The 20,071-nt window shown below is 37.5% G+C and overlaps 1 protein-coding gene across 2 annotated transcripts in view; it reads right to left on the reverse strand.

The window, feature by feature from the left end:
• KCNMB2 (potassium calcium-activated channel subfamily M regulatory beta subunit 2) overlaps positions 1-20,071 on the reverse strand; it is a 234,961-nt gene that overhangs the window by 10,720 nt on the left and 204,170 nt on the right. For both annotated transcript variants that reach the window (XM_080654872.1, XM_080654873.1), the window contains exons 3-4: positions 6,979-7,149; positions 4,436-4,631 (exon numbers count right to left, since the gene is read on the reverse strand). In XM_080654872.1, coding sequence (XP_080510998.1) covers positions 4,436-4,631; positions 6,979-7,149 — 367 coding nt within the window. The remainder of the gene's footprint in view (positions 1-4,435; positions 4,632-6,978; positions 7,150-20,071) is intronic.

Consider the following 20,071-nt stretch of genomic DNA (forward strand, 5'->3'; position numbering starts at 1 on the left):
GGCAAATGGAAATAAGTTTTGGAAAATATGACATTATTCTAGGATTAAATTATTATAATAATTTAAAATATGATGTCTGAAACCTAATAAAAATTAACCAGGCATTACACAACATGGAAAAAAAATCCCAGGAGAAAAGAATAGGCACATAGGGGCTTCAGATATTAAAATCATCAAAATAAACTTTAAAATAACTACAATTTACTTTTTTATGTCAAAGGTTTTAAAAGACAAGAATTAGAATATTACAGAAAAGTAAAAATCTACACAAATAAAATAGAAATATGCAAATTGACCGTACCTCCGTGACACACACTAGCCAACCAGGAGTGACTATGCAAATTAACCCAGCAAAGATGGTGGGTTAATTTGCATATGCAGGTGCGGAGTGGCTGGGCAGGGCAGGATGCCTGCTATGAGGGAGAGGACGGGGGCGTGGAGGGAGCTACAGGAGTGGTGCTCTGGCCGGAGTGAAGACTGAAGGTGGCGGCCGGAGCGAAGGCCTGGGTCCCGGGTGCCAGAGGAAAACCGGTGCCAGCAGCCAGGGGAAGGAAGGCCTATTCTTGCACGAATCTTTGTGCAATGGGCCTCTAGTTATAAAATAAGACCCAAATGGGTGTTTTATGCATAAGAATTACAGTAAGAGAAATTAAGAACTCAAAGGGTGGATTTAACAATAGATTAATCAGAGCTGAGGAAAGAAGTACAAATTAGAAGATAGGTCAATATCCAGAATGAAACTCAGAGAGACAAAAAGAGGGAAAATAAAAAAAGAGAATAAAATACACAGAGGATACATTGAGAAAACCTAACAAATGGCCAATTTGGATTTTAAGCAGAATAAATGAGAGAGAATAAGAGCAGAGATAGTATTTGATGTGATAATGATGAAAAACTATCTAAAATTGACAACGAACCTCAAGGAACAGCGAGAGAAACCCTGAGAACACTAAGTAAAGCTAAATAAAAATAAATGTGCACTTTGGCAAATAATAGTTAAATTTCAGAAAACCAAAGAAAATAATCTTTAAAATAGATGAAGATTACCTTCAAAGAAGCAGCAACTAGCTTAAAGCTGATTTCTAAATAGTGAAAATGCTCACCAAGAGAGAATGGCATGTTTTCAATGTGCAGAAACAAAATAACGACAAACTTAGAATTTTATCCTCAGTGAATGAAATTTTTTTATTGTTCTTGATTAGTCAAGATTGCAAGTTGTAATTTGTAGGCTAAACACTAAAATAATAACAATAGCACAGATAACTTTCAAGAAAATAGAAGGGGAAATGGGATTATAAAAACAATCGGGTAAGGAAAGGGTGATCTTTTCAATAATGGATTTGGGCATATGGATGCTCATAAAAAAAAAAAAAAGAAAAAAAAAGAAAAAGAAAAAGAAAGAAACCCAGAAACTTGACTTCTACATAACTATCAATTCCAGGCTAATTGTACTCTAAGTGTGAAAAGAGAAACCATATGCTTGTAGAAGATAACTTAGGAGAATGATTTCATGACCTCAGGGTAGGTAGACACTTTAAATAGGATGCTTACACGCACAAAAATAACACACTGAAAAATATAACATTTGGCTGTATTAAAATGATAAACTTCCTCCTTTCAAAGACATCATTAAGAGAGTGACAAGGCTGCCCTAACTGGTTTGGCTCAGTGGATAGAGCGTCAGCCTGCGGACTGAAGGGTCCCAGGTTCGATTCTGGTCAAGGGCATGTACCTTGGTTGCGGGCACATCCCCAGTAGGAGGTGTGCAGGAGGCAGCTGATTGGTGTTTCTCTCTCATCAATGTTCCTAACTCTCTATCCCTCTCCCTTCCTCTCTGTAAAAAAAAAATCAATAAAATATATTTTTTTTTAAAAAGAGAGAGAGTGACAAGGCCACATAATGGGAGAAGATATTTGCAAGACATATTAACCAATGGAGGTAATATCTAGATTTAAAGAATTTCTAGACTGAATGTGAAAAAGAAACACTCCAATAGAAAAATGGACCAGGGGTTTGAACAGATATTGTACAAAAGAGGATATCCAAATGGCCAGTAAGTAAATGAAAAGGCACTTGAGTCATGAGAACCAAAGGAAATATTGCCATATTAGCTAAAATTAACGATGTCCCACTTTTTTCATGCTTATTCAACTTTGGCCAATTTCTAATTCCACAAAGATTTGAAAGTTTTATAGGCCTTCGTTATGATACAAAGTGTTGGTGAGGGTTTAGAGCAATAAACACTCTCATATCCATAGGGTTGGTGAGAGGCACTTCGGAAAACCATTTGGCATTATCTCCTAAACTAAGATAAGTATACTCTATGATCTGGATATTCCATTCCCAGGTTTATAGCTGACAGAAATGTGTGTGCTTGTGCACCAAGAGACATATATGAGAATATGCCTGGCTGAATTATTAGTAATGGTCCCAAACTGTAGAAAACTCAAAATTTCCATCCATAGTAGAATGAGTAAATAAATTGGCATGTTCATACCATGGGCTATACTACTTTAGTAAAAGTGAATGAACTACCACCAAATGAAATGACTCTAACAAACATAGTGTTATGTGAAGGAGGCCAGGCACAAAGAGAAATATTCTGTATGATTCAATTTACATCATGTTTAAAAACCAGACAAAACTAAAGTACAGTGTGTAGGGATATATACTTAGGTGATAAAACTACAAAAAAAGAAAAGAAAAAAGAAAGTAATTGCTATAATATCAGGACAGCAGTTATCTCTGGCAGGGGGCAGAGCGGATAGTTATTGGGAGGAGGCATGAGGGTGTTTTTGTGGTGCAGGAGATGTTTTGTTTCTTTACCCTTGTGGTAGTTACATGGGGATCTCTGTAATAAATGCTTAAGCTGTATACTTTCACTTGCATGTTTCTATATGTGCGCTGTAATTCACAGTAAAAAACAAGGTAATGGGGCAAACAACAAACAAATGACCTACTACCATGCTGACAGCAGACAAGATACCGGTCCTAAATTTTTAACTGAGACTTTCTATGGTAGGTCCAATTCCTGTTTATAGCCTTGTTTATGCATTCACAGGGCTGTAGTGATAAAATGTCAAAACGAGGAAATGGAACGATGTCCCACTTTTTTCATGCTTATTCAACTTTGGCCAATTTCTAATTCCACGAAGATTTGAGAGTTTTATAGGCCTTCGTTGTTGCAGGTCAGCTTTGATTTAGAAACCTGACTTGAGGGAAGATGTTGAAAAACATACGCTTTGTGGAAGAGCTGGGCCTTAAAGATTTGCAGAACACGGCAAGGACTGGTATTGTTTGTGGCTACCACAAACAAAGGAAATCAGAGCAGAGATCTTCAAAAGACAATTTCTGAAATATTCATTATGTTGAGTCCTCAGAGATATTTGCAAGAATTCTTTTAAGTTATTGCAATAAAAACAAAATGTAGGTTTCCTTACTTTGTGCCAATATATCACAAAATAAAGCCTATGTTAGCGTATCAAGCTTCAAAGCTCCAATACATACAATCTATGTCATTTAAGTGCTGGTCATTGTAATGAAAAGCTTTGAGAAGAAGGACAAGAGTTCCTGAGGGCAGTGTCTGGGTCATGAGGACCATTTATTCTATTGGAGAGGCTTTGGGTTGTTTTGGCATATGAGAGTACTCTGGCCTCTGAATTACTACCATACACCTCAAACTAAATATGTTTAACTTCAAACTGATAATGGCACTTTTCTGGTCATCCCAGACCTTAGAACTACAAATTTTATATGCAGCTTTAATACAATACACATCTGTGGAGCACCCACCTTGTGAACGTGAACATGTCAGGGCTGGAAAATGCAGCCCCTATGGACATAACATACATGGAGAAAGACACAGGCGCACACACTGTGACCCTGGATCGAAGGTCTGCCCTGTGCCAGGCACCGTGCTCCTCTCAGCACCTTACACCCTCTGCTCTAACCCTCACAATGGTCTTGAAAGATGATCATTGTCTTTACCTTTTCAGAGATAAGGAAGCCGAGGCTCAGAGAAGTTAAGTTACATCCCCAAGACCACAGGACTCAGTGACAATGACTATGGAAAAGCCAAATACAGCTTTACCTCATGGCTCCCAGGTATATGACAAATAGCTGGTTTTCTGGCTGGTATAACTGACTGAGCTGCATGTTTGCTTTGAGAGACTCAGTCCAGTTGTGTATAAATAAGGATAGGAGGTTTTCTCTTCGAAATGGAAGGATAGGGTAAATCTGCACTGCCACAGCATGGGGGAATGATTTGTCCACAACGTGCACAGAAAATAAATGTTTCCCAGGCCAGAGTCAAATAGTGAGTTCTGTTTACAGAGGAGGCAGGGCCTGCTCCCTGGTGGTGCTTTCCTTTGAAATCCTGGCACAGGGGTCTTCAGAGAGGGGAGCTGGGTGTGGGAGCCCTGTGGGGGTGACCTACCTTCTGATTGATTTTCATCGTCTCTTCGGTGTGGTAGAGAAGGAGCTTTTCGCCTGAAGAAGTCAGGTTGACGTACACCTGGAGGCAGGGGTACTGAGAGAGTTTCAAGCAGTCTGGGCCACAGCTGAAGGAGCAATTAAATGTTTCCGTGATGGACGCATTCAGCAAGGTGCATTGAGATTCCTCGGTCCACACGCTACAGAAAGACGGGGAGAGTAAACACAGGTCCAAAGCGCTCACAGCAAGGAAGGCATAATTAGAGGGGATCATTTGTCCTTAGCCTGAAGAGTCTTTTTCAAATCTATAATAAAACCTAGTTGTTAAAATTTATACTTTTGAGTAGAGCAGCTTCGGGCAAACCATAATATATACATAGATATATTTACCTGGCACCTGAGAACTCTTTCAATGACTCACATTGGTTATAGTATAATATTTTCCAATGCTTGGTTTAAGTTATTTTTTCCCAACTCAAATTCACAGATAAGCATAAAACATCTTATGACATCAAATCTGCACTCACCTGTATTACCTTGCAAGCAGCTTCCTGCCATGCCCAGTCCTCACCTCTGCAAAACCTGCCCAGTTTGTAGCAGAGATGGTATAAGGGGAGAAGAGGAGGGAAAATGACAAAGGGGTGGAGGGTTTGAGATCCAATTTGACAGATGGAGGGACAGGAATACATTTCTTTAAGGCCTTTCTAATAAGGAAGGAAAGATAGCTCCACCCTTTGTACCAAGAGCAATCATTTGTGTATCCCTTTTCACCCTAACTGATGTTTTATATGCATTATCCTCTCTTATCCTCCCAACAACTCTATAAGTTGGGTATTAATTCCCTTTGAAGGTGAGTGAACTGAGGGTCAGAGAAAACAAGTAGCATGTGAAGACATGCAGCTAGTGAGTGATAGAGATTGTGATTCCACTCAATCCTGATTTCTCCAAGGCCCAGACTGGGTCCATGGAGCTGTGTGCTGTGGAAAAGAGGACAAATATCCTCTTGGGACCTCTCAGTTAGAAAAATTAAAGGAAAAAACCCAACAACTTCCAGCTGCTCATTGGCCAGCTTTTCATTCTAAAGTATTTAAAAGTATCTGATCAAGGGTCACATTTGTGACTAGGAAGAAACACACGAGCAATGAAGAGTTTGTTTCTGGGGATAAGCCAATAACCATCGTGGACAGAAGACAGCTGTTTTCTTTGCAGATGGATAACCCTTCCTTTTGCAGAACATGTATTGACAGGGCCCCCTTGTCATGTCCAATTTTAGGCCAGAGGCAGCATAGTAGCCCTGACCCCCTCTGGTGTGGCAAATTGTATTTTCCTAGGACCTGAGTGGTCAGACTTTGCTTATCCAGGGAAGAAAGTGTCTTTGATGGCTCTAAGCAGATGTGAGGCTCTGAAAGTGGTTTTGGAACCAGTGAACACTGGGAGCCTGAGGCAGCAATCAGCACTTTCATTGAGAAGGAGACAGCTGAAGGCATCTGAGAAATAGAGCAGAGCAGCCACAAATGGGAAAGAAGATGCCTTAATTTTAGCAAATTACTGTGTTTCAGCTAGAGTTTGCTTCTACGTGAAAGTATTTATTTAGGTGGAGAACTGAATGCCACAAAATCATCTGATTCTCTTTGGGATTGAAACCTCAGTTTTTCATTTGAAAGACTCTCATCTCTTTAAGCTGAACCACTGTGAGATTTTCCCTATTTGTTCGAGCAATGCTGGGTTTTCCTGTGCTCAAAGTGTACAAATTATGGGCAGAGTTAGCTAGAGATGCTGTGGCTTACTCAGGGGAGAACACACATGATATCTCAGTATTTAACTGCCTCCCTATCTATTCAGTAAACCATGGGCAAATGTTAAAATGAAAAGGGTTCAAAATCTGTAATTTTTTTCAAGTAGGTGCATAGCAGTGTTTCTCAGCATTGACAGCATATGTATTAGAATTACCTGGAGAAATTTAAAAGATACTGATGACTGGTTCCCACTCCAGGCCAATTACATATGACCTCTGGGATGATGGTGGTGGGGAATGAGACCAGTATTTCAAAAAGTTTCTCAGGAAGTTTAAATGTACAGTTGAGACCACTGATGTGTGGGGTGATTGAGGAGTGGGGTGGGTGGGGGAAGGAATGAGGGTGGAGAATGAACAGAAGTGTGAAGAGGCAAGAACAGGGTCCCTGGAATTAGTGGGATGTGGGTTTGAATCTTGGCTCTGCCATATGCTAGAGCTGTGTGGCACTGGGCAAATTATTTCTATCCTGAGCCTCAGTTTTGCCATTTTTATGGTGCATATATTCATATATACCTTATAAAATTGTTATGAGAATTAAACAAGTAATGTATGGATCCTGGCACATAGTAGGAACTTTATACACAGAGCTACTTTATCATTATTATTAGACAACATTATTGAAAAATATTATGTTCAGCTAAAGTTCTTATTAGGAAAGAAGGGGAGGAAGAGGATCTGAGGTTGATAATCTATGGGGGAGGAGGGAGAAGGAGGAGACAAAGACAAGTGATCCAACCAGCTAATGGTGTTACCTCTGCATGTATGAGCGCAGGAGTGTGATTCCCAGCAGAAAGTACATCATGATGGAGCACACCATCATGGTCAGTCCCAGGAGAATGGCCCGGTCTTCTCCTGCTTTCAGTGCTGTGACAGTTTTCCTTTTGTCCAAGAGGTCGTGGTCCCTGATTTTTTGGTAAATATTTCTGAGGTTGAAAATAATAAAGTCTTATATGAGATTTTCAGTTACCAGAGAGTAGGCAAGTCACTTCCCATGCCTTCTTAGGGCAGGGAGGCTGAGAGGGGCCCCTCCAAACCTGCCTGAGTGCAATTAGATCCCAGTATGTGCCCATTGCTGCCCAACACACACCACACACACACACACACACACACACACACACATACACACACACACACACACCCCAACCCTGAGCAGAAACAAGCAGCCCAAACTTTCCTCTTTTCTCTCATGGAACAACTGCATTATTTGACCATTTGCTGATAAAATATAGACAGTTTGATAAAAAAAAATCTCAGGAGCATATTCAAAACAACAATAAAATTACAAGTGTTTTAAAAATATAAATTATTATAATGTATCCCAAGAATTTTTCTTTAAAGAAAAAGAAAAGAAAAGAAAAGAAAGAAGTTCTTCTTTACTTGGGCCCATGTCCATCTGCAAATACTTTTTCCTTCTCTCTAAATCTAAAGAAGGGAAACAATCCTCTCAACTCTTAACATATGCTTTGGGTTTGTTCCTTTGCCATTTAACCCCAGCTGATGATCACTGATATTTTTATACTCTCTGAATACATAATGGAATGTTAATTCAGAATCTGTCACCTTCATACCTTATTTCCCCCCAGCAGTAAAATACAGAATTTATTTTGGTTAACATTTTCCTCAAGCTTAGGGTTGCTTAGGGTTATGTTGGCTTAAGATTTATAAGCAACGTTGATATATGGAGTGGTGAATCAGCCTTCTTTTATGTGTAAACCCTTGATTGAGTTTAGAAAAATGTTAGTCAAATCAAGGCAAGATTCTATGACTTTGGATAGTTATTATTATTATTTTTTCCATTTATCACACAGCAGCAATATTGGGTCTGAAAGAACATGAAATTGGAGTAAAATGATCTCCTGAATTCAAAACTTGATTTCACTGGCTACTAGTTCTGTGATCAAGGACAAGTTCCTCAGCCTTTCTGATTCTCAGGTTCCTGGAAAGTGGAAATGATATGTCCACTGCATTGTAATGGTTAAATGAGATACATAAGTAAGTTATCCAGTAGAATAACTAGCATTACGTAAATGTTCCCTTTGAAAAATGGGGTGAGAGTTTGGGTCCATGACACGAGCCTCAGAACATCTTAAAATTATTCTCCAAAGAATTTTTAAATGACTGAATGGCCAAGAAAACAAAAAAAACATAAAAAGCTCATCAGTAGAGGATTGGATTTGAAACAGGTCTGGAAGAAAAGGAAGAAAAGAAGAAATTGCTCCGGGTGCTTGGAGAGATACGTGAGAAGAATAGGAAAGAAGGCAATGCTCAGGGATTACATCAAGGTAGGTGGCCAAGGAGCAGTATGAGATCTCGTTTAGTTTCTATTTTGAGATGAGAGCTCTGAATCAAAGGGGCGTGGGAACTGGGGAGTTGTAGGTCTTTAGGGCCTGGAAAGGGAGAGGACACATAGAAGACTGAAAATGGAGAAAGAAACTCATATCTTTTTTTTAGCTTCAGGCAATAAAACAACATACACAAGAATAACTTCAGATTTTTCTTTAACTTTTTTTTTTTATCATTAGTCAATCTTATTGTTTAAAAAAGAAACTAGAGTAGAATTCAGTATAGAACTTGGCAGGAGAGGGAAGAGATGTCTGGTGTTTGTGCAGATGTGTGTATATTCAATTGTGTGAATATTCATTTAACTCTGTGCTCCAGAATGGCCTTACTAGTGTTTATGGCAGGCATCTGTTCTAGTTGGCTGATACATTTTGGGCTGGTTGTTAAATATTTTGATTCCTGATATAAGTATGAGGTTGTTTATATACTTAATGTATTTCCAAAAGGTTTTAGGGTATATTATTTATTAATCTGGTTATTAGATGTAAAATCAACCAATTAGCTTACTATTATTGCTATTATTTTAAAGTTCTCTTTATGAGATAGTTACACAAATCTTACTCTTTCCTGGAGGAATGGGCCCATCATGGGAAGGGAATAATAGAGAGGCCTTTGTTCTTCTTCTTTTCATGGCTGCATCCTTCCTGGCTCCTGCCCTCACTCACTCTGGCCATTCATTATCCTCATTGCCAGATGGACGGAGAGACCTTATCGTTCATTATTCTCAGGTTCCCAAACCCACTGCTCCTGGACTAGCTAGCCACCTCCCACCCTCCAATATTTCCTACTGTTTTCTGAGATTTTCTTTGGAAAATGTAGGGTTTATATCAAAGCTCTTTAAAGTTGATCCTTTATGAACTGGAATGAAAAAAAGAAAAAAAAAAAGAAAATCAGTGCCCATTAGCAGCTAAAGCTCTTGAGCAGGCAAATTTCTGAAACAAGAAGAAACAGGTTGAATCTGACTTTAATGACCTTCTGTGAAATCATAATCTGATGTTACTTTGCTATTATTGTTCATCAAACTGTAGTTAATTCTGATGGCTGCCATTGAGAGTTGCATTTTCTGCAGATGGAAGCCAGCAAGGAGGGAGCAGTAGTCTCAGTTCCAGTGTTAGGCTGTTAGACAGCATCACTTATGTCAGTCTATCCTCATAAAAAAGACAAAGTGTAATCAGTCAGGAATGTCACTGGAATAAGAGCATATAAAAATGATTCAAGTGGGTAATTTACAAATCACAATTTGAAAATGGCTAACAAATGTCTTCATATGCTCTGGAATGTGTAGCGAAGCGGGAAAATGATTGGGTTCCACACAGGCCAGACACATCTGGAAAATTAGGATATTACTCAGCAAAACAAAAGTAGGTGAGTGGGGTGAAATTCATAAAATTCATTAATAAGTTATTGAATTAATGAATAAATCAAGGAATGAATGATTTAGGAAAACAAAAGAGTTCAATTTAAATCCACAAATTTAACTTGAGTGCTAGTAACCTCTAGTTACTGGTTATATGGCCACTAACCAAGAGGAAGAAAGACATGAAAAAAAATCTACACAGGGTAGTCAATTCAATGATGGAGCTGTTCACAGAATGAGTATAGAAGAGGAGTAATTTCCCCAGCCTGAGGGAGCAGGGCAGGGACAAGTATTGAGATCTTGGGAAGCTTCGGAAGGAGTGTTGGCTTCAACAGAATCTTCAAAGTTGAATCAGAGTTAACCAAATGAGACAGGGAGTCAAGAGTATTTCAGATGGAAGGAATCACATGAACAAATGGATGAAGATTTGCAGCTGCATGGTGACTGTCAGAAACTACAAGCATTTTCATGTTATTGGAATGAGTGTGGAATGGGGAAGTGGGACAGTTAAGTTTGGAAAGGTAGTAGGACATAAGAGTTCTGTAATTCATTCTAAAGAGTTTGGCCCTTATCCCTGTAGTTAATGGGAAGCTGTGTGTGGCATGAGGGTGACATAATAAGAACTGAGTTTCAGAATGATCATTCTGGCTGTAATGTGGAGAAACAATGGATTAGAATGGAACAAGACTTAAATCAGAAATAAGAATTAGCAGATTGTTACTGTTGTGTTGGCAAGGGATTATGAGGATCTAGGATCAAGGTAGGCTAGATGGAGAAAAAAGGAGGCATGGAGAAAGATCTGGGGGATAAAACTTCAGGATCTGGTGATCAATAGGATATAGGGGATGATTAGGAAGTAAGAAAAAGGATATAGTTCAGATTTATGCCCAAGAACTTAGCTTAAATGACTGGGGAATTGGCAGAGAGGATTAAAGCAGGAAACCTTAGTTCCCTACTTATCAGGGCTCCAAAGAGAGGACCTTTACCCTGGTAAGAAGGGAGAGGTTGATTTTACATTTATAGATCCTCTCCCCAACAAACATAGTGTCCTGAGCTCAGGTGGAGAGGAGTGACCAATTGATTGGTGAGATGGGCCAGAGTCTGACAGTCAGGGGTCAAGTCTATCTTTTGGGTGAGTTTGAAGCACAATTTTTTTTCATCCTTTGGACTTGCCTTTGTTCTGTCAGGCCTGGTGTGTACTTCCAATCTCCAGGTTGTAAGTTCCAGTTGGGGAAGGGAATGTCCACAGCCTGAGACTAAGCGGATTAATGAGGTGATCTGTCCCATCCCAAGTTGTCTTCAATGCTAGGGAGAAGTACAATGGTGTATTTTGGGCCTCAAGCCTAAACATTATCCTTAATCCTAGGAAGCCTTGTACTTTGGGAGTTACTGTGCCACTACTAACAGCTAATATTTTATCTCCCTTTGGCTCTTTGTAACTATTCTCTGTGAATCTATTTAAAAGGGGTTTGGGGAGAAATAAAGAAATGAAGGCCAATGTAGTTCACTAAAGTTGAGATCTCAGGAGAAAGAATGAATCTGGGGCATGACTACAAATTCAGTTTCAAATATGGGGGATGTCCAACAGTCGGTATAAAGGAGGAAATTGGATTTATAAGTGTGAAGCAGATCTAGCCTTGGTGTGTGTTGGCAAAGCAGTAAGGGGCAGTCTTGGCTTCATGGTTCCTGGTGAACCATGAATTAGTATGGTGGATACAAATCAACATTTACACATGTTGACAATAACAAATAGTAGATCTGTACACTCTATTCTACATATAAAGGGAACATTTTGCCCAAATCCTTTTGGAGCATATGAATTATTGATAAGTCTACAAGGCAAATCCAAACATAACAAAATATTTTGCATAAAAATATTTTTAATTGTCCAATAAAGCTTCATTTTTACCCCAAGCAATAGTCAACACAGCACAATTTTATTTCAAGCTCTATATTTGGATAGTTTCTTAAACTTTGATATTAGGTCTATAGCTCATAAGCAAAATATTTATTAGGCTATATACATACAAACATGGATATAAAGAGTAAAATGTGCAAAAAATATTTTTCTCCTTGTCTTTCTCCCATTTAAATTAAGATCATCTGGGTATTTAGTCTGCAGGAGAAAAGTATTCACGTTAACACAGGGTAAAGATCATTCATTAATTCATATGTCAATGTTTTTTAAAGTCTTCATAGCACACTGTGCTAAGTTCTGGGATACAAAGTGAATAAAACATGTCCTGAGGGAACTGGGGAGATCCCCAAAATTATGTGTATTGCAATGAGACTGATTAGAAAGGAGTACAAGAGAGAAGCAGGTCAATATATTGGGGGTGGATTTGCCAAGGGATCAGATACTGAAAGGCTAATGCACAAAGATGAGTCAATTCACCAATTTATTGAAGGATTACTTTGCTACATGAATAATTGGCCCATTTTATCACATTTACAGATTTAATAATGACATTTGAAGAAGTGTTGTTATATTAGTAAATTAATATGAGTACATTTTTCTTTTTTTAAAATTTAATAAATCTTTATTGTTCAGATTATTACAATTGTTCCTCTTTTTTCCCCCATAGCTCCCCTCCACCCGGTTCCCACCCCACCCTCTGCCCTTACCGCCCCCCTCCCACTGTCCTCATCCATAGGTGTACGATTTTTGTCCAGTCTCTTCCTGCACCCCCCACAACCCTTTCCCCCCAAGAATTGTCAGTCCACTCTCTTTCTATGCCCCTGATTCTATTATATTCATCAGTTTATTCTGTTCATCAGATTTTTTTATTCACTTGATTTTTAGATTCACTTGTTGACAGATATGTATTTGTTGTTCATAATTTTTATCTTTATATTTTTCTTCTTCTTCCACTTCTTAAAGAATACCTTTAAGCATTTCATATAATACTAGTTTGGTGGTGATGAACTCCTTTAGCTTTTTCTTATCTGTGAAGCTCTTTATCAGCCCTTCAATTCTGAATGATAGCTTTGTTGGGTAGAGTAATCTTGGTTGTAGGTTCTTGCTACTCATCACTTTGAATATTTCTTGCCACTCACATCTGGCCTGCATAGTTTCTGTTGAGAAATCAGCTGACAGTCGTATGGGTGCTCCCTTGTAGGTAACTAACTGTTTTTCTCTTGCTGCTTTTAATATTCTCTCTTTGTCTTTTGCTCTTGGCATTTTAATTATGATGTGTCTTGGTGTGGTCCTCTTTGTTTTCCTTTTGTTTGGGGTTCTGTGCACTTCCTGGACTCATAAGTCTATTTCTTTCACCAGCTGGGGAAGTTTTCAGTCATTATTTCTTCAAATAGGTTATCAGTATCTTGCTCTCTCTCTCTTCTTCTGGCACCCCCATAATTCGGATGTTGGTACGCTTGAAGTTGTCCCAGAGGCTCCTTACACTATCTTCATATTTTTGGATTCTTTTTTCTTTTCTGCTTGAGTGTTTTTTGCTTCTTTGTATTTCAAATCTTTGACTTGATTCTTGCGATCCTCTAGTCTGCTGTTAGATCTCTGTATAATATTTTTTTATTTCAGTCAGTGTATGCTTAATTTCTAGTTGGTCCTTTTTCATATCCTCGAGGGTCTCGCTAAATTTATGGGCCTTTTCTAGAAAATTCTTGAAAAACCTTATAACTGTGGTTTTGAACTCTATATCCAGTTGTTTGCTTTCTTCCATTTCTTTCATTTGTGACCTGTTTCTTTGTCTCCGCATTTTGGCTGCTTCCCTGAGTTGATAGAGTGGCTCTGTGTGCTATATGTCCTATAGGGCCCAGTGGCTTAGCCTCCCCAGTTACCTGAGGTGGACACTCTTGGTGCACCCCTTTGTGGGCTGTGTGCACAGTCTTGTTGTAGTTAAGCCTTGATTGTTGTTGGTATCACTGGGAGGAATTGACCTCCAGGCCAATTTGCTATAAGGATCAGCTGTGTCTATGCTGGGAGAACTTCTGTGCTGGAGACACCCTTATGAGACAAGACTTGCAAAAGCCTCTGTGCTCAGCTTGAATGGGGTGGAGTCTCAGGGCAGAGCAGACAGCATTGGTTTCCCATCAGCCCTGCCCTATGAGGCCCCTGTGTCTCAGTGTCCCTTGGTAATCGCTGCAAGCACCTCTGAGAGAAAGCCGCCCTCGAGTTTTGCCCGCTGCCAGACAGTCCAGTTTCTGCCCGAATGAGTCTGGGTCCCCAGAGTCTCTCCCGGAACTGGAGTTCAGAGCCATCGGGAGCTTTTGTCTCCCTCTTGGTTGAGAAAGCCAGCCGTGTACTCAGTTGCCAGTCCTCTCCGCATGTGTGCATCTCAGTGCCTCTGCCTCCTGCAGCTCCTCTGAGTCTCAGTGTGCTTTTCTTTTTCTTCTAGTTGTAGAATTTCCACTCAGCCAGCCTTCCTGTGGTTCTGAATGATATCCTTTTGTCTTTTAGTTGTAGTTTTGAAATTGTTGTGCAAGTCAGCAGTTTAGGTGTTTAGCTATGCCGCCATCTTGGTTTCTCCTACATTTTTCTTATAAATATTTTAAGACTATATTTCAAAAATACACTCAATTATAAAGTATATTCTTATGAATATATTCTTTTTAGCAGTATTTTAAGATCTGTTTGATTTTTTAAAAAGCTGTTTTCTAGGGAGGCTTAGTCTTCTTATCAATATATTCATAGATACATCTTTCTTGAATAGGTATTTGAATATATTCTTCTAATAAATGTAACAAAACTTTAATATTTCCTATGGGAGCCTTTCAGTGTATATTTATTTTTAAAAATTATTTTTAGAGTTATTTGTTATTTTGCTAACATTTTAGCATCACTGAGATCCTTATGGCAAATTTCACATTATGATTATTTTAATATATTGATCAGCTTTATCAATTAACCCACATTTGTTTCTTTTAACCATTCATAAGGTTACAGTAATTGATTTTGGATGGACATTTTTAATAGCTTTTTGAAGATTCATGAAGTTTAATTTACTTGGTTTTTATTTTGTCTTTATAACATCATTTTATAAAATGCTTAATGTGTCTCTGCTCTAGTCCTGTTATTTTAATAGGAGGGATCTAGGTAAAAATGGTGAGACTCTCAGTTGGGGCAAAATTGAAGAAGACAATCAGCATAATGAATGGTCTAACCTGCTGATCCTAGAGTGAGGCAACCTAGGGGCAGAGTGGAGGGGAAACTGAAGATCAGAGAGAGCAGTAGGGTATGACTGCGGTGGGGGTAAGAAGGAAAGACCAGGGGACAGAGAAAAGGGAAGACTAGAAGAAAAGGGTGTCCAGGACACAGGGAAGGAAAGAGAGAGGGACAGAGAGGTAGAGGGACAGTGGCTGCAGACACTGAGAGACAGAGGGGCAGAGTCTGAAGGCCCCAAATCTGGACCTCCTGCAATGTTTTTGGTCCCTGCTAACCCACTGAACTATGTGGAGTTATAGTGATCATACAAAATTTTTGGAATATTGCAAATTTGATAAATTCATCAAAATGATTAACTGGCAAATGAATATTTTTGGCATATTGGCTTCAGGCAAATTGGCTGCCACTGTATTGGGCATTCCTTGAAGGGTTAATGGTAGGTAAATTGACCCAGGGCTGTGATTAAATCAGCATGAAGGTGGTTTAGAAGGCTTCCAGTTGGAGGCCATAACTTGCTTTAAGCGGGGATGGTTCAGGTCCTGTGACAGCCAGAATTGAGTCTCCAATGAGCAAACAATTGAGAAGAGGAAGAATATCCAGGCAGATTGTGAGGGACTTAGGGTAGATGAGTATAGTTGGATTCCAGGATCTGGTGGGTGAGGGATAAGAAGGGGCCAGAGATTAAGGATCTTGTGTGTCTTCTGAAGTTAGAGGAGCAATTAAAATAATCTAAGCAAGGAAGTGGTACAATTAGATTTGTACTTTAGAAAGATCATTCATGTTAGTGTGGTTGGTTGCTTAGAAAGCTTTACATTTGAATGCAAAGAGACTGATTCTGAAACTCTCCCTGCATTTTAGGTGTCAGATAAAGAGGAGTTGGAAAAAAGCAGGGGTGGAGGAGATGAAGATCTAGATCTAGACATCATTTGTGTCCAGAAGTAATAATTAACACTGGGTTTTTATGAGACTTTCTAGGCAGTCAGAGGAACAAAAGACAGCGAGGGTATTATAGAGGCAGGAAGACAGGGCTGCAAAGGGTCCCAAAATTGTAGGGAGGTGAGGGGGTACCTAGCGGGTGCAGAAAAGAGAAATAGGAAAGATGTGATGAGAAGGGAAGAATTATGCATATCTGAAATTACTTGGCAGAAAGCACTTCAGAAACTTACACATAATACTTAACATAATGAATATCTATATTTATGCCTCTCCGGCCCACTGAATACAGAGCTGCTCAAGAGTTGGAGTCAGACCACATTCATCTTTGTAAGTTCAATCTCTTGGCATTTATTAGGCTCACAAAATATGTTCCTTTTATCTGGGCTAGAAATGGCTACAAATATGTGAGATAGCCAGCACAGGGAGGCTAAGCGGTCAATTGAAACCAAACAAATCAGAGAACCCTGGCTGGACCAGGCTCCTGGCTTCTGGCTTCCTATCAGTGGCCATTGGACTCTACTACTGACAAAGTTAGTATTCCTTCTAGAAAAATTTCAAGCTTTTCAAGCAAAAAGAGCTCTAGGGAAAGTGCCTTCTGTTCTGTCCCATGAGGATGAATCTGCAGGGCAATGAATTGCCAAGTGCCAGCTGAGCTGAAATGAGCAGAGTTGCTATGTATTTCTGCCTCAGGAACACTCAACCTGTTATCCCGTATGGCAGAGTTGGGAGTGGCATCGATGAAAACAGCCATTGGTCTGCCTTCTGTTCACTAAAGCCTTCCATATTTTTGAGATGGGCTTCTCATAAGTATATCATAATAAACTGATAAAAGATGAGAATCTTTTATTAGTTTCAGATTTCATTGTGTGTTTTATCCTTGAGCTAGTAGGTATTTATTTATATGATCCAATTTGAGCAGTTTAATTGTTTTTCTGTTTTCAGTCTTTTAAAGTGTACATTCCATTGTGGGGGGCGGGGGAATGTGCTTTTGAGTTCAGGAACAAATGACAGTCACACTTAATACTGTCATTAACATGAGGGCTTTTGCCCGTGAACTTAATGTTATTAATTGTCAAGGAAGACTTATAATATTATTTTATGGGTGAGAGCAAAATTATAGAAACAAAAGTAGAAGGTTATTCTTTTTAGTCAGGTCTTTAACATATCAGATCACATAATTTCCCAATGGTATCTTAATTTCTAATTCTTATTTATTTTTACCTGATCTATTAGCATATTAAATTTTATAAAAGTCTTTAGTGAAAAATATAAAAGAAGGAGAAAATTATGTGAATTATTCAGATAATTTAGACTATCTCTATAACCTAAAGAACCTTTGAGGAGCTTTACCTTTATATTGACCACATTATTTGGCTCTAGTGCAACAATGGTAGAAATAAATAACAAAAAATAGAGTGACTCTATACATAGAAATAAAAATATAGTTCCCCAAAACTCATGGGTCATAGAATAAAACATGATAAATTAGGATGTATTTAGAACTTAGTGATAAGAAAAACACTATAGAGTAACTAGTGGCATGCAACTAAAGCAATACATAAATAGAAATATGTAATCATAAATGTTTATATTAGCTAAGAAAAAAACTGGAAAATTAATGTGCTAGGCATCCAACTTAGGGAATTAAAATAAAGTGTAAAAAAGGAAATAAGAAACATTAGCAGAAATAAATAAAGTAGAAGATAAAATGATACTAGGAAATGAATGAATTCAAAGTTTATTTTTTGTTGAAGACTAATGAAATAGGTAAACCTCTGACAAGACTGATCAATAAAAAAATAGAGAAGTCTCACATAAATATCAGGAATTAAAAAAAAACCATAAGCACAGATATTGAATAGATTACAAAGATAATAGAGGATGTTAGAAATAACTATAGCAATGTATTTGAAAACTTGGATATATAATTTGCTAAAATATATAGTAAATTCTTATAAATATATAACAAATGGATTCAGAAGCAACTAGAAAATCAAAATAGTTTTAAATCATTAAAAAATTAAAATACCTTTATAATGGAAATAATGGGCTCTGATATTTATAGGTGAGTTCTAACTACATTATACAAATCATTCCAGAGGGTAGAAAAAGATGGGATGCAAACCAGTCTATTTATGGGGTTAACAAAATTTGGCACAAAATCCAAATCAGACAAAAAGAAAAACTGCATATCAATTTTACTCATAAACATAAATGCAAAAATTTTAAAAACAATGTAGTTCACCAAATCTAGCAATATATTAAAGTGAAAATGCATCATGATCAAGTTGGACTATCCCAGGAATATAATGTTGTCATCATTTGATTATCTATAATTGTAATATATTACATAAATCTTTTAAAGGCCTACTATCATAGCATAATATAATAAATATAGAGAAACATATTTGATAAAATTTAACATATATTCATGATAAAAATTCTTATCAAATTAAAAATAAAAACATTCTTTCTGTGATAAATAATATAGAGAAAATACTTATACTAAAATTTATACTTAATAGTGAAATATATAAACTCTAAAGAATCTACTTTATGAACAGGAACAAAGCAAAGATGTTTACTATATTGCCTGTTTTATTCATGATTTACAAGCTAGTCTAATAAAACAAGGAAAACAAATGAATGGTATATGGCATATTTACTGATAGAGACAAAAATATATTATTTACTAATGATACAATTATAAAGAAAATACAAAAGAATCTACATATTAATTATTAAAATTAATAACAAACTAGCATAGGTGAAACAAAATGTTAATATACCACTTGCCTTCCCATATACCTGCAAAAGTAGAAAATATAATTTAAACAATAAAAAAAGAAGTTACTTAGGAATAAATCTAGTTATGTGCAAATTCTCTTTGTAAAAATTATAAAACTTTATTGGGAGATATTAGGGAAGACAAATTAATGTAGAGATCATATTCATTCAGAGAAACACTTGGTGACATGATGCCACTCTATCACAATTAAGTAATAGATTAATAAAATTCCAATAAAAAATTACCAAGAAGTGTTTTTGTTTTTTTTTTTGGAAAGTGGGCTTGAAAAGTTGATTCTAAAATTTGTGTGAAAGTGCAAATATCTAAGAATAGCAAGTATACTCCTGATTACAAAAAACAAGGTGGGCGACTTGTCCTATCAGATAGCAAGATGTATTGTAAAGCTAAAGTGTGTAAGTTCAGTGTGGTGTTTGTCTGAGGTAGACAAAATTAAATAGAATAGAGCTCCAAGAATATATTCATGCGTACATAGAAACCTAATATATAAGGCACGTGTGCTTTTAGATAATTGGGGAAAAGATAAACCAATGTACTGGGACAATTGGCTATTCATATAGAAAAATAGATTGGAAGCCTATTTCACAACACATACAAAGTCAACTTCAGATGATTTAAGACTTAACTATGAAAGGCAAACCTACAAAATATTAAGAAAACACTACAAGAGCATATTCTTTGGAATATGGAGTTGGAAGGGATTTCAAAATGTTTAAAAACTTGCTACATTAGAACACGTTAAAATGAATAACATATGTTCATGAAAAGACATCGTAAAGAAAATGAAAACACAGGTCATAAACTGGGAGAAGCTATTTACATGCAATAGACAGACAAAGGGTTAATATAGACTTTTATAAACAATTCATAAAAATCAATAAGAAAAGGACAAACAATTCTGAAAAAAATGGGCCATATTCTTGAACAGGCACTTGGCAGAAAAGACTGGAAAAATAAGTTCAGTCTTATTACTAATCTGAGAAATGGGATTTGAAAGCACAATACCATCTGAATTGATGAAAATTAAACATCTGAAAACTCTAGGCAAGGCTGTAGGGCAGTAGCACCATATGTATAGCTGCTCTGGAAAGCAATGGCATTGCCTGGTAAAGTGGAAACGGCATACTTTTGAACCAACTATTCCCAAGTTAGGTATATATCCTAAGAAGTGCTTGTACATGTACAAGGGGACATCAACAAAAAGCATTATAGCAGCATTGCTGGTGGAAAAAGAACTGAAAATATTACAAATGTCTATTAGCAGGAGACTGGATGAATACATGG

The sequence above is a fragment of the Plecotus auritus genome (assembly GCF_963455305.1).
Source record: "Plecotus auritus genome assembly, chromosome: 2".
NCBI lineage: Eukaryota > Metazoa > Chordata > Mammalia > Chiroptera > Vespertilionidae > Plecotus > Plecotus auritus.